The sequence below is a fragment of the Stegostoma tigrinum genome, chromosome 1 (genome assembly GCF_030684315.1).
Source record: "Stegostoma tigrinum isolate sSteTig4 chromosome 1, sSteTig4.hap1, whole genome shotgun sequence".
Lineage (NCBI taxonomy): Eukaryota > Metazoa > Chordata > Chondrichthyes > Orectolobiformes > Stegostomatidae > Stegostoma > Stegostoma tigrinum.
In genome coordinates this window covers 102,317,434-102,333,341 of record NC_081354.1, presented here as the reverse complement: position 1 = coordinate 102,333,341, position 15,908 = coordinate 102,317,434, and the positions used below count along the sequence as shown (strand labels likewise).

General features: G+C 40.9%; 1 protein-coding gene across 2 annotated transcripts in view; it reads left to right on the top strand.

Moving 5' to 3' along the window:
• Positions 1-15,908, top strand: part of guf1 (GTP binding elongation factor GUF1) — a 33,180-nt gene that overhangs the window by 8,738 nt on the left and 8,534 nt on the right. For both annotated transcript variants that reach the window (XM_048540153.2, XM_048540163.2), the window contains exons 8-14: positions 1,581-1,784; positions 3,661-3,800; positions 4,382-4,505; positions 8,675-8,807; positions 8,935-9,078; positions 10,102-10,235; positions 11,690-11,791. In XM_048540153.2, the coding sequence (XP_048396110.2) occupies positions 1,581-1,784; positions 3,661-3,800; positions 4,382-4,505; positions 8,675-8,807; positions 8,935-9,078; positions 10,102-10,235; positions 11,690-11,791 (981 nt within the window). The remainder of the gene's footprint in view (positions 1-1,580; positions 1,785-3,660; positions 3,801-4,381; positions 4,506-8,674; positions 8,808-8,934; positions 9,079-10,101; positions 10,236-11,689; positions 11,792-15,908) is intronic.

Below are 15,908 nucleotides of genomic sequence, written 5' to 3'. Positions count from 1 at the left end.
ACTGACTCAGGTTATGTGATAGACATGGGAAAAGAGATAACACAGTGTGGACCTGGAGGAACACAGCAGGCTGGACAGCATCAGATGTTCAGGAAAGCTGACATTTCAGGTCGGGACCCTTCTACAGAAAAAAATGGGCTTAGTGACAAGTGACGAGGTGTGATCGATGTTCATCCCAGGATCGAATATTGCATTGAGGTTGCAAACAACCTGATTCAGACTCAGACAGCTGCTAGAGAGAAGAATGGTGCCAGGCAAGAGAACAAGAAGATTTTCAGCAGGTACCAAACACAATGACTTCAGGTTTCCCACAGTTATTTAGATTAGATGTCAGTTCCATTGTTGTCATCTCAAGCAATCTGATGACTTAGAGTTAGTGCAGAGATTGGGAGAGGAAGCTGAGAAAAAGTTGGTGTCATCAGCATACGTGTGGAAACTGACTGTGATTTTTGGATTACGTCAATGAGAAATACAATCAGAGGAGCCAAGAGTAGATTCTTATGTGGTTCCAGAGGTAACTGAGCAGGAATGAAAAGTAGGTAATATTTTAGTGATACTGTAAATTTGGCATTTGTAGTTTTACTGCAATCTTTTGCACAGTGTCCCTAAAATTGCTTTCTAATAACCTTACAAAGTAATTGATTGTAATCGAGCAGACTAAATCTCCTCAAAATCTATTAAGAATATAGCCTACACCTCAACTTTATCTTCATTTTAAAGACAAATGTTAAGCATTGTGTTCCGGATGCAATTCGATTGGTCACACGACCAGGCTTGAAGCAAAATATCCTTTATTCTTCCACTGTGATTAAAATGCACCAAAAGAAAGAACAGCTGAACTGATTTTAAACTGTGTTGGAAAACTTAACAGAATTATCTCTGATTCCCCAGCATCTGCAGTTCCCATTATATCTTAACAGAATTATAGATCATTTAACTACTAAACAGCAACTATTCCAAATAATAATCTCATAAATGTATCCTTGGCAGCGGCCAATTCAGTAAAGTAGATTGTTTCATGTGCAATTGTAACAGCAGGAAGAGAACTCAAGCTTTTAGCTATAACAGAGAGGATCATAACAGCTTCCACACCCAGCTTCACGACCCCGTTGACTACTGAAAGTTAAACTAAATCCTGGTTTTGTGGGAGGTGGACCCCACCCACTCATGTTTCTTTTGCCTGCTTTAAAAAGAAACAAAACTAGCTACATGTTTGGTCTCCGAACAGACAAGTTTATAATGTTTGCTTTCAAAAACAAAACATGACAACAAATCCTTCTTCAAGGCATACCTTGTAACATGCTGGAAATAAGACATTCACTCCAGCAGTGTCAAATGCAGTGAAGTGCTGATATTCTAAACACTTGAAAGGACAGGAGAATCCTAGCTGCCATTTAAAGACTTGGGCAAATGTCATGGTTTTGCAGTATCAAGTAATAGCTGACTACTAGCTTCAAACTTGAGTTAGAAATATCAAATTATTATGTATTATTATTTCAGTTTTATTTTGGCTACATTATTTATGATTTTGATAGTTGAAGTAAAATGAGTTAAAGAATTGCATTGTATTTTTGTTTCAGACCATGTGCAAATCTTTCAGACCCATTGCGAGCTTTGGTATTTGATTCTACATATGACCACTACAGAGGAGTCATAGCCAGCATTGCACTGTTTGATGGATGTGTGCAAAAGGGTGACAGAATAATGTCATCGTACACGAAGAAGGTGTATGAAGTTAATGAAGTTGGAATCCTGAGGCCTGATCAATATCCAGTAGAAAAACTGTAAGAAGTCACTGCTCTGTCTCAATGTCATGTTCACAAATATTAAAGCAGTATTGGGAAACATCTGCTACACTGCAGATTGAAAATTCAGTTCACAAGGAAAACCCAATAATTCAGGTGGCATATTCAACTTCCTCATAAATGGAGCAAGTTCTGTATTTCATTGTTTTCCAATAAGTAATCTGTTGAGATGTAAAAGATGTTCAATTTTAGATCATCCTCAATGGATTTTCCTTTCTTCACTCTTTTCTAAGAGTGATTTGGAAGTTTCCCCAGTGGAAGTTAAGTGTCAGATTCATTAATTTGGGACTGAACATAATGTTCAAAGTTCTGTGCTACCAAGGAACAGTTAGAGTAGAACGTGAGATCTTCATAAAAGTTAGATTAAAACGTGCTGCCAATATTTTCCAGTTCATAGAAGCATGACCAGATTTAAGCAGTGTAACTTGATGTAAAAACATTTCACTGTGGTACAGACTGAAAGTTAATTTGACTTTAATTTTAATTATGCATGCCTAATGAGCAGATTCTAAGTCAAATTTTGAGAATTTCTAATGTTAACCCATGTTGGCAGTTGTGTAATTAGCCCCAAATTGCTGAACCCACTTGTACAATATAATATCAGTTAAATTTGAAGTAATGTAAAGTAATTGATTGGTACTACGTCCACAAGCATTCATTCCTTCCTCCACCAAAGCTCAGTAACTGCAGTGTGTACTAACTACAAGGTGCACAGCAGAAATTCAAAGATCCTCAGACAGCACCTTCCAAACCCATGAGATAACAAGGTGTACAGCTGGATGAACACAGCAGGCCAAGCAGCATCAGAGGAGCAGGAAGGCTGAAGGTTCGGGCCTAGACCCGTCCTCAGAAATGCATTTCTGAAGAACGGTCTAGGCCCGAAATGTCAGCCTTCCTGCTCCTGTGATGCTGCTTGGCCTGCTGTGTTCATCCAGCTTTACACCTTGTTATCTCAGATTCTCCAGCTTTGCAGTTCCTACTATCTCTAAAATTACCTTTCAAACCCATGACCACTTCCATCTCAAAGGACTAGGGCATCAAACATATGGGAACACCACCACCTCCAAGCTCCCCTCCAAGTCATTCACTATCCTGACTTGGAAATATATTGCTATTCCTTTGCTGTTGCCAGGTCAGAATCCTGGAATTCCCTCCTTAATAACATTGTGGTCAACCCACAGCAGGAGATCTGAAGCGATTCAAGAAGGCAGCTCACCACCACTTTCTCAAGGGCACCTAGGGATGGGCAAGAAATGCTGGCCCAGCCAGCAACGCCCACACCCCATAAATAAATAGAAAAAAAATTGCCGTTATTAACGAGTCTCTGCTGTAAGTAGATTGCATACTGTCATTCTTGAATCAATTAACAGTGCCAGGTTTTTGGTTTCTATGATTTACAGATTAGTTGCAAAATAAAGTTACACTTTTTTACATATAGTTCCATTTTCATAACTTTTCTTAGAGATCATTCATAATTTTGAAATTGCATTTTTAGGGTTTGATTAGAATGAAATTACACATTGCTTTAGAATGGTGTTGTTTGATGTCAAATGACACATCTCTCACAGCAAAGTAACAACAATAACAAAAATAGAAAATGCTGGAAAAATCAGCAGGTCTGACAAAATCAATGAAGAGAGAAACAATTCACCTTTCAAGCCTGATAAGCCTCTTTTAGAAAAATGATATCCGACTTGAAACATCATCTCTGTCTTTCCATGGATCTGCTGAGTTCCTCCAACATCTTCCGTTTTTATTTCAGATTTCCAGGTTCCACAGTATATTGCTTTTATTCATTTTAGCTGTGTTTTAATTTGTTAATTACTTGAAATGGAGGTATTCTTCTGTTGTTAAGGCACGCTGGACAAGTGGGCTATTTAGTTGCTGGAATGAAGGAGGTGAAGGAGGCTCAGGTTGGAGACACATTTCATTTACAGAAACAACCTGTGGAGCCACTAACAGGGTTCAAACCTGCTAAACCAATGGTCTTTGCAGGTAAGGAAACTGCTATTACTGCTTCAAGGCAACAAGATATTAATAAATCAATATGCATTAATGTTTTTCATTGGGATTAGTGGATGCAGGTACAATTATGCCATATTTAAATGACATTTGGTTGAGTACATGATTATGAAAGGTTTGGAGGGATATGGGCCAAGTACAGATAGGTGGGACAAGTTTAAGTTGGGATTATGGTCAGCATGGCCTGGTTGGATCAAAGAGTCTGTTTCCGTGATGCATGACTCTGACTCGAAAAGATTTTACAGCTGTTCAGAGACAGTTTTTGAAGTAAAGTGAGCTGATAGGATCCAGTAAGTGATTTCCTACTCTGTTATCTTTGGGGACTCAGTGCCATCTGATGGCCAGAAGTGTTCTGCATATGCTTATTTTTCGGAAGGATATCTAGGACCCTGTTCCAAGACCACTCAGTGTATTTTATAACACTGATGTCTGTCAAAGACCTAGCACAGCCAGCGAAGATACATGTATTACAAAAATCAACTGCATTTTCCATGACATTATTTCAAGCCATTTAGTGCAATGTTCTGTTCTGTGTTCTTCTCAATGTATCCAAGGAATGTACCCCATTGATCAATCTGAGTATACCAACTTGAGAAAAGCTGTGGAGAAACTAACACTAAATGATTCTAGTGTGACAGTCCATCGAGATAGCAGCCCAGCCCTGGGAGCTGGCTGGAGGTGAGTGATGACATTAATTATTTTAAAACCCATTGGCATTCATTCTCTTTAATTCTTTCTCCTCTTAGTTTTTTTCCTTTCTCTTTAAAAGCATGGATATTTATTCTGATGCTGGCATACATTTGGTCAGCAATGAATGTAAGAAAAATAAGCAAGAGTAGTCTATTCATTTCTTTAAGCCTGCCCCACCATTCTGTAAGATCATGGCTGATCAGCCCCAGGCCTCAGCTCTTGCACCAGCGCTTCGTATTTCTCAAATCTTCAATATTTCAAAACTGTTGTCTATTTCATCTTAAAGCACTTTCATTAATCTGGCTTCTATACATTTGAAGTAGAGAATTCCATATGCTCGCTAACCTCTGGGTGAAGAAATTATTTCAGTTATAAATAAATGCCCCCTTATTATGAAATTATGTCCTTGGTTCAAGTTTCTATCATTTGTGGAAACATCTTCTCAATATCTATTCTGTCAGCACCCCTCAGTCTTTTATGTTTCAGCTCTTTGAGAAGGTGACCAAACAGATATATGAGAGTAAACCGGTTGATGTGGTGTATGTGGATTTCACCAAGGCGTTCGATAAGGTTCCCCACAGTAGGCTATTGGACAAAATGCGGAGGAATGGGATTGTGGGAGATATCGCAGTTTGGATCGGAAATTGGCTTGCTGAAAGAAGACAGAGGGTGGTAGTTGATGGGAAATGTTCATCCTGGAGACAGGTACTAGTGGTGTACCGCAAGGGTTGGTGTTGCGTCCACTGCTGTTTGTCATTTTTATAAATGACCTGGATGAGGGCATAGAAGGACGGGTTCGTAAATTTACAGATAACACTAAGGTCATTGGAGTTGTGGATAGTGATGAAGGATGCTGTAGGTTGCAGAGAGACATAGATAAGCTGCAGAGCTGGACTGAGAGGTGGCAAATTGAGTTTAATGCAGGCAAGTGTGAGGTGATGCACTTTGGTAGGAGTAACCGGAAGGCAAAGTACTGGCCTAATGTTAAGATTCTTGGTAGTGTGGGTGAGCAGACGGATCTCGGTGTCCATGTACACAGATCCTTGAAAGTTGCCACCCAGGTTGACAGGGCTGTTAAGAAGACATACAGTGTTTTAGCTTTAATTAATAGAGGGATCAAGTTCCGGAACCAAGAGGTTATGCTGCATCTGTACAAAACTCTGGTGCGGCCGCACTTGGAGTATTGCGTACAGTACTGGTCACCGCATTATAAGAAGGATGTGGAAGCTTTGGAAAGGGTGCAGAGGAGATGTACTAGGATGTTGCCTGGTATGGAGGGAAGGTCTTAACGAGGAAAGGCTGAGGGACCTGAAGCTGTTTTCGTTAGAGACAAGAAGTTGAGAGGTGACTTAATTGAGACATATAAAATAATCAGAGGGTTAGATAGGGTGGATAGGGAGACCCTTTTTCTTCGGATGGTGACAGTGAGCACGAGGGGGCATAGCTTTAAATTGAGGGTTGAAAGATATAGGACAGATGTCAGAGGTAGTTTCTTTACTCAGAGTGGTAAGGGAATGGAACGCTTTGCCTGCAATATTAGTAGATTCGCCAAATTTAGGTACACTTAAGTCGTCATTGGACAAGCGTATGGATGTACATGGAATAGTGTAGGTTAGTTGGGCTTCAGGTCGGTATGACAGGTCGGCACAACATCGAGGGCCAAAGGGCCTGTACTGTGCTGTAATGTTCTATGTTCTAATAAAATCATCCTCATTCTTCTAACCTCCAGTGAATAAACTGTTTAGCCATTCTTGATAAATTGACCTCTTCATCCCAGAAATCCGCTAAGTGAATCTCTTGTAGGGTCTCCAGTATTGGTGTACCCTTTCTTAACTACTTCCTTCGGGACCAAATTGTACGCCGCACTCTAGGTATAGAGTCACCAACATCCTGTAAAGTTATAACAAGACTTCCCCATTTTTAAAGTCCAACTCCCTCATAAATCAAAACCAAAATTATACTTGCCTTAATTATTTTCTACGTCAGTACGTTAACCTTTCTGTGTTTCATATGCAAGTACACCCAATCCCTATCTACTGCACTTCTTTGGAGTTTCGTTCCATTTCAATAATAGTCTGTCTTTTGATTTTTCTGACCGAAGTGGATAACCTCCCATTTTGCTACTTTAACTCGGCTAAGTTTATACTCACTCATCCAATTCCTTCGGTATTCCTTTGCAGATTTCCCTGTCTTCGTCACAGCAAGCCTTCCCACCTATGTTTACATCATCAGGAAATTTGAATGCATTACATTCTGCCCTATCCTCCAAATCATTAGTATATACAGTAAATACTTCAAGTCCTAGATTGAATCTTGTGGCACTCCTCTAAGTGCATTTTTTCCATCTGAAAAAGCTCCATTAATGCTAGCTTTTTGTCATCTGTATGTTAACCAATCTTTAATCCATGCTATTGTATTATTCCCAAAATCAGGAACCTATACAAATACACGACAAATACTGGTTCCACTCCAACTCTGGTTGTTTTATTCTCAAAGAACTCTAGAAGATCTGTCACTCATGATTTCCCATCTGCAAAACTGTTTGATCATCTTAAACTGTTATAAATGTTGTGATTTCTTCATTATATCAGAATTTGGCATTTTTCTTAATGACAGATATTAGGCTAACTGGTCTTTAGTTCCCTGGTTTCGTCTTCCTGTCTCTTAAACAGGCACACAAGTTGTTTTCCAATTTGCTGGAACTGTCCGGCAATCCAGTGAAACCTGGAGTATTTCAATTGATGCCTCCATTGTTGCCTCTGGCACTTTGTTTAAAACTCTTGGATGAAGTCTGTCAGATCCTTGCAACGTATCTGCCTTCATTCCTATTAGTTCGTCAAATGCTTTGTCCATTGTTATAAAGACTGTTAAGACTGTTACAAACCGTTTCCTCTCAATAGCACCTTGCTTATCCGATATCTTTAGGATGTTTGTAGCTTCCTCCGTCATGAAGACTGATGCAAAATATTGGTTTAATTTATCTGCCAGCTCTTGTTCCCAGTTATGAATTTCCCTAATCATGTTCTCCAAGGAGAACACTTTCTCGGCCCGAAACCTCAGCTTTCCTGCTCCTCTGATGCTGCTTGGCCTGCTGTATTCATCCAGCTCTACACCTTGTTTTGTCACTTCAGCTGATCTTTTTTTACATGCCTGCAGAAGCTCTCGCAGTTTAGTTTTATATTCTGTCCCTCTTTATTAGCTTTTCAGTGACCTTCTGCTGGTTCCTAATAATTGCTTGTTCTAATTAACTTAAGAAGATGAATAATTAATTCTGAACCATATTAAAACTAAGTAATGTTGCACCATAAATTGTTTTTTAGGAATTGATTTTTCTTTACTCCTTCCTTCTTCCACTGATTTGAAAGACCATTTTACTTCTTCTGAGTTTGTTACAGTTATTTGGGAAAGTGGGTAAATTTCTCATTTGTTTTTGTTTTACTCAAAACAAGATAAATACAACCACATCTGTGGACAGAGAAAGTGAAACGATCAGGCTGGACGACTGAGGTCGGATCTGGCGTGGAGGGGGAGTGGGTGGTCAAGCTCAGATCTGAAGAGGTTTAGGAGAGAGGGCATCTAATCTCATCTAACTGGGGGCAGGAGTGGTAGCTGAGTGATTCCTGGGGTTAAGAATAAGTGTTCTCCAAGTTCAGCTTAATAGCTTGTCAGGGAGTTGGCGTATATTTTAATTCTTCTAACGTTTCGCTGCAGACTATTCAATTGAGTTAAGTTGCATTCTTGTGAAGTCTCTGACTTTTAACTCAATCAGGGAAGCTTTTGAAGGATGTCAAACCCTGGGTAATTGCACATCAAGTTTCAGTTTCCTGGGCAATTACTGCATGTTCAGTGTATCAGGACATAAATTATCCAGAGACTGAAGATTTGAGCCTTAATCTTTGTTGCTTTTTTCTGCCAGTGATGCCAGAACTGCTGAGCATTTTCAGAAATTTCTGTTCATTTTCAGATTTCTAGAATCCTCAATGTTGCTTTGTTGAAATATTTTTCCATTTCCTTGTAGCTTTTTGCTAGATTTTCTATCCTTAATCACTTAGCTCAACACAAAATTTGCTGTAGTTATAGAGTTGTGATGTTTATAAGATAAAATTTGTTTTTACTCTACTCTGTGAAATAAGTGAATGTTTCATCCTCATTGCCAGATTGGGTTTTCTCGGACTTCTGCACATGGAAGTATTCAATCAACGCTTGGAGCAAGAGTATAATGCTTCAGTTATTCTTACTGCCCCCACTGTTCCATACAAGGCGGTTCTGTCATCAAGCAAACTGATCAAGGTGGAATGTTTTAAAATTCATTTACGTGCCAAATATTTTGAAAAATGATTTCATCATGCAGGATGCTGTTTTGATATTGTTTAAAAATGTGAAATCAAACTGTATACTATCTTTTGCATTGCTTTAGGAATACGGAAAAGAAGAAATTACAATTTTAAATCCATGCCATTTTCCTGATAGATTGCAAGTTAGAGAATATTTGGAACCAGTAGTTACTGGCACCATTCTCACTCCTGATGATTACATTGGGAAAATAATATCACTGTGTCAGGTACGTTTAAATTCGTTAAAAAGAATTGTTTAACAAATTTATTCTCTTCTTAATGATATGTGACAAATGACATGTAAGAACCCATGTGCCAAAATATTGTCAGTTTATCATGTGTCGCCACAGCAGATCCTTGATCAGCTCTTGACTTGAACACAATGGCAGATGATGAAATTTGAATTCATTAAAAGCTAAAGTTAAAAAAGAAACCAGCCTAATAGTAATCATGCAAATGTCAATTGTTATAAAAACCTATCTTGTTCACTTATGCCCTTTAGGGAAGCAAATCTTCTATCCTTATCTGGTCTGCTGCAAACCCACAAATTATGTATTTGACTCTTAACTGCCCTTTGAAATTAAAGCCAATCAGTTCATATACTTTTAAAGATGGTTGACAAATGCTGGCTTTGCAGGATAGCTTTGGTGATGTCCTTTCAAGAAGTCCACCACTTGTGAACAAGACCTTTGCCAACAATTAACTTGGATAGCTCTATTGACATCAGACCTTCTAGACCCAAACTACTAAGCATTCTCCCAATGTTAAACTGGTGAGCCAGAAATTTAGGAGAGAGACGTGGGATCAGGTATTTTAATCCTCACTATTAAATCTGTATTTTTGATCTAAGCCATACCCCAGGTATCAACAGTTTGTAATGTGCTGAAACAATGTTTATTTCCATTTTATATTTGTACGACAGAAGTTAAATTGTAGGACATCGAGTATAAACTACATCAGAGAGTATCTGCCAACAATTGGTGACTCAGCATTCCTATGCTTAGAGACCTGCCTGGAACCAACATTTGCTGCTTTGATTGAATGACTTGATTCTCTACTTATGTTGTAAATAATTATCCTTTCCTTAATCATAAGGTCAGAAGTAGAAATGTTTTTGCAGACATCAGCAATATTCAGTACCATTCACAATTCCTCAGATACTAAAGCACTCCATGTAAATATAGCAATGTATCTATATTTATGCAGTTTTAAGCTTTGGGGATTACTCACGGAGTATTGATTTATTTTAGAGTCGGAGAGCAGTTCAGAAGAATATGGTTTATATTGATGATCACAGACTGATGATGCAGTACCTTTTTCCACTAAATGAAATTGTGGTAGATTTCTATGACAGCCTGAAATCTCTCTCTTCAGGATACGCCAGGTAGGAACATTTAAATTTACATTTTCAGGATTAAAATAGAATTTTGCCTATACTGTCCTTCAGTTAGTAAACAAATAAATTCAGCATTACATGAAAACGTGCCTCAAAGCATTGAGGTAGTGTAAAAGAATGTGCATATTGGAGAATGCAGTATAAATTATTGAAAGCTAAAAGTCACAAATATAGCTGCTAAACTTGCAGTTTATAAAAAGTTGATATGAGTATATGATTTGGGGGCACAGGTAGGTCATTCAGCCCCTTAAGCTGCTGTGTTATTCAAATAGGATCACAGCTGATCTGTTTGTCTTGAATTCCAAATTGCCCCTAATGATCTTTGATTTCCTTTCCTAACAAAAATTTCTGCTCCTGCCTTAAAATATTCAAAGACCCTTCCTCCACAGCTCTCTGAAGAAGAGCGTACCAACGTTGCACAACTGCTTGGGAGAGTAAATTTCTCTGCCATTTTAAAGGTGTGACCCCGATTTCTAACCCATGCCCCCACCCCGCCCTAGTTTTGGCCTCATCAACTTTGTCAAGACTATTAAGATCTTCAATACTTGAATCAAGTAGTCCCTCACTCACCAGTAACCCGAGTGGAAACAAGCCCTGTCTTTTCAACCTGTCCTCAGAAGTCAACCCAATCATTGTTGCTTTTTTATTGTAACTGAGTAGCACCTAATGTTGGTTATTGTTTAGTTTTTAGGTTTATTCTCACTGCCATTCTCTCTCATTCATTTCCCATGTTACTGTTTTGTCCTTCTCCCTTGATGACATCCTTAGATTCACTGCATTTACCCAAGCCTGATCTCTCACTTCCACTATAGTTTAAAATCCTTTCTGCTTCCCTAATTATATGGTTTGCTAGAACCCTAATCCCAGAATAGCTCAGGTGCAGAATGCCACAACAGTACATTCCCTATTTACTTGGTGCTGACGCCTATGTCCGACGACCCAGATCCCACTTGTTTCGCACCAGTTTTTGAGCCCCATATTCACAATTTATATGCCAACTGCCAATTGACATATGGCTCAGCCAATAATCCAGAGATTTAAGGTTCATCTCTTCAATTATGGGATCTTGATACCTACATTGATCATGACCACTGGATCAGCTTCCACGAACCCCAATTCCTGTTCAGCCCTAAGCAGCTCCAAATGAATTGGGCATCCTAGCATTCTAAACTTACTGTCTTGTCTTCATGTACCACAATCACTTAGCTCATCTGTCCTGCAACCCTCACTCATCCCAACAAGCAGAAAGAACTTTGGGCATTTGCAAAGGCAGAAACTCCTGCCTTCCGGGCCGTGTTAACTGCCATACTTGCTGACTTTATTGTTTGGAAAAGCAGACTCGATGGGCCAAATGACCTACTTTTACTTTGCAAGGTCATATTACTAAATTGATGCTACGATTTATGTAAATTATTTTAATTACATTTTGTTTATTCTTGTAGTTTTGACTATGAAGAACTAGGATACCAGGTAGCTGACCTGATTAAGATGGACATTTATCTAAATGGAAAGTGTGTGGAGGAACTTGCGACAATTGTGCACAGGTTCGTCACTGAGTGCAGTTACCTTTCATGTTTATCTGGAAACGTGCTACTTGCTTCTGTATGCTTTACCCTATTTTTCCTGATCTGAATCAGATGGTAATAAAGTGAACCAACCATCTACCTTTCAAAACCTTAAATTTATGAAGGTCTCTTTCGAAGCTTTCTCCTTACTAAAACTAATAAATTGCAGAGTAGCCATACAACTTGAGTGTTCAATTATTGAACATATCAGCAGAAGTACTTTTAATAGTTTAAATCATCTGTACTTCAACATGAATCCTATTTATAACAATGGCAAAAGTATGATCAAGCTGGCCCATAATACACTTATTTACATTGGCAGCTTAGAGGATAAACTGCTCTAAATGTTTTGTCAGGTAGCTCTTCCTGCTTGTTTGAATAAACCTAATGGTATATGAGAAGCTTAGCTTCAAATGATGTGCGGCTTGAGGTGGGAGGAGGGGATAGGTGAGAGGAAGAACAGGTTAAGGAGATGGGGACGAGCTGGGCTGGTTTTGGGATGTGGTAGGGGGAGGGGAGATTTTGAAGCTTGTGAAATCCACATTGATACCTTTGGGCTGCAGGGTTCCCAAGCGGAACTTGAGTTGCTGTTCCTGCAATCTTTGGGTGGCATTGTTGTGGCGCTGCCAGAATCCTAGGATGGACATGTCGTCTAAGGAATGGGAGGGAGACCTGAAATGGTTCACAACTGGGACGTGTAGTTGTTTATTGCGACCGAGCGTAGGTGTTCTGTAGAGCGGTCCCCAAGCCTCTGCTTGGTTTCCCCGATGTAGAGGAGGCCACAGCGGACTCAGTATACCACATTAGCAGATGTGCAGGTGAATATCTGCTTGATATGGAAAGTCTTCTTGGGGCATGGGATGGGGATGAGGAGGGAGATGTGGGGGCAGTTTTAGCACTTTCTGCGGTTGCAGAGGAAAGTGCCGGGTGTGGTGGGGCTGGAGGGGAGTGGGGAGTGGACAAGGGAGGCTTTGGAAAGCAGACAAGGGTCGGGAGGGAAAAATGTCTTTAGTGGTGGGTCGGATTGCAGATGGTGGAACTGTGGGAGGATAATGCGTTGGATCTGGAGGTTGGTGGGGTGGTACGTGAGGATGAGGGGGATTCTCTTTTGGTTGTTTTTGCGGGGACGGGGTGAGAGGGATGAGTTGCGGGAAACGTGGGAGACATGGTCAAGGGCGTTCTCAACCACTGCGGGGGGAATGTTGTGGTCCTTGAAAAACGAGGACATCTGAGATGTCCAGGAGTGAAATGCCTCATCGTGAGAGTAGATGCGGCGGAAGTGAATGAATTGGGAATAGGGGATGGCAGTTTTGCAGGAAGGTGGGTGGGAGGAGGTATATTCTAGGTAGCTGTGGGTGTCGATGGGCTTGAAATGGATATCGATTTCTAGGTGGTTGCTGGAGATGGAAACAGAGGTCCAGGAAGGTGAGGGAGGTGTTAGAGATGGTCCGGGTGAACTTGAGGCTGGGGTGGAAGGTGTTGGTGAAGTGAATGAACTGTTCGAGCTCCTCATGGGAGCACGAGGTGGCACCAATGCAGTCATTAACGTAATGGAGGAAAAGGTGGGGTTTAGGGTCCTTGTAGGCACGGAAGAGGGATTGTTCCACGTAACCTACAAAGAGGCAGGCTTAGCTTGGGCCCTTGCGGTTGCCCGGGGGCCACCCCCTTTGTCTGTAGGAAATGGGAGGAATTGAAAGAGAAGTTGTTGAGGACGAGTTCAGCTAAGCGGATGAGGGTATCGGTGGAGGGGGACTGGTTGGGCCTGTGGGACAGGAAGAAGTGGAGGGCCTTTCGGCAAGTGTTTCTGGACTGGACATCCATAGTAAAAATGAGGTGTTGGGGACCAGGGAGTTGGAAGTTCTGGAGGAGGTGGAGGGCATGGCTGGTGTCCCCAGCACCTCATTTTTACTATGGACGTCCAGTCCCTATACACCCCCATCTCCTACCTACTAACCTCATCCGGCTCCCTTGACCTATATGTCCTCCCCAGACTGACCTATCTCCTCCCTACTTCCCCGCCTACACTCACCTTTACTGGCTCCATCCCCACGTCTTTGACTTGTCTGTCTCCTCACCACCTATCTTCTCTTGTATTCATCTTCTATCCGCCTCCCCCTCCCTCCCTATTTATTTCAGAAACCACCCTGCCTCCCCATTTCTCAATGAAGGGCCTAAGCACGAAATGTTAGCTTTCCTGCTCCTATGATGCTGCTTGGCCTGCTGTGTTCATCCAGCTCTGCAACTTGTTATCTCGGATTCTCCAGCATCTGCAGTTCCTACTATCTCTGATACATTGCCTGTCCACCCGTTCTCTCTGGGCTCTATTTCCACCTATCATTTACTTCTTACCCCCACCTTATCTTCTGTACAAAAAACAACTCTTTCCTAGCTACCATCAGTTCTGAAGAAGGGTCATTGGACTCAAAATCAGATACCATAAATGTTGGAGAATGCAAGAATTAATGAGAGGGAAGAATTGAGGCAGATCAATATTAGTGGAGGAATGGTGCTGAGAAAATTGATGGGGTTGAAGGTGGATAAATCCCCAGGGCCTGATTATCTACATCGCAGAGTACTTCAGTAAGTTGCTGTAGAAATTATTGATGCATTGGTGGTCATCTTCCAGGATTCTCTAGACTCTCGAACAGTCCTTACAGATTGGAGGGATAGCTAAGACACTCTAATATTCAAAATGAAGGTAGAGAAAAACAGGGAATTATTGGTCCAGTAAGTGGGGAAAATTCTCAAATGCATTATCAAGTACGCTATTTAGAAAGCAGTAGCAGGATCAGACAGAGTCAGCCTGAATTCATGCAGGGGAAATCATGTTGGACTTTAATGGAGATGCAACTAGTTGACGAAGAGGAGCAAGTTGATGTTGTATATTTGGACTTTAAGAATGTGTTTGACAAAGTCCCAAATGAGAGATTATTGTACAAGATTAAAACGCATGGGATTGGGCAAGTGTACTGAGATGGATAGGAAACTGGTTGGCAGAGAGGAAACAAAGAGTAGTGATTAATGGGTCCTTTTCAAATTGGCAGGCAGTAACTAGTGGGGTGTGACAGGGATCGGTTCTGGGACCCAGTTATTCGCAATATATATTCACGATTCGGATGTAGGAACAAAATGTAACATCTCAAAGTTTGCAGATGATACCAGTTTGAGTGGGAGGGTGAACTGATGAGGATGCAGAGATCCTTCAGCATGATTTGGACAGAATGGCATGTGGACAAATCAGTGGCAGATGCTGTGTAATTTGGATAAATGTGAGGTTACTTTGGGAGCAAAAACAAGAAGGCAGATTGCTACCTGAATGGCTATAAATTGGGAGCGGGGGGGGGGTTTACTGCGGGGCCTGGGCATCCTTGAGCACGAGTTGCTGAAGGTAAGCATGCAGGTGCAACATGCAATAAAGACAGCAAATGGTATGTTGGCCTTCATTGTGAAAGGTTTTGAGTACAGAAACAGGGATGTGTTGTTGCAGTTATACAAGGGCTTGGAGAGGCCACACCTAGAATATTGTGTGCAGTTTTGGTCTCCTTTTCTGAGGAAGATTACTGTTGAGAGAGAGAGAGAGCAGCAAAGGTTTATCAGGCTCATTCCAGGGATGGCAGGTCTGATGTATGAGGAGAGATTGATGAGGTTAGGATTGTTTTTGCATGAGTTCTGATGAATGAGGGAGAATCTCCGAGATTTATAAAATTCGAACAGGACTGGACTGGACAGGGTAGATGCCAGGAGGATGTTCCCAATGATGGGTAAATGCAGAACTGGCACTCGACAACGTCACACAAAAAGCGTTCGCACAAAATTAAAATTGCTATGGTATGTGACCGTGTACATCTTCATATGCAGGAAGCAGGACTGGCATAGAGTTCTGGAAGCAGGATCATTGAAATTGTTGGAGGAAGAGGTAGATGAATTGTCTGATGGGGTCACAATATGAGGATACAGGGTAGACAATTTAGGATAGAAATGAGGAGACATTTCTTCACCCAAAGATGGTGAGTCTGTGGACTTCATTACCACAAGAAATAGTTAATGCCAAAACATTGAATGTATTCAAGAAGCAGCTAGATGTAGCACTTGGAGT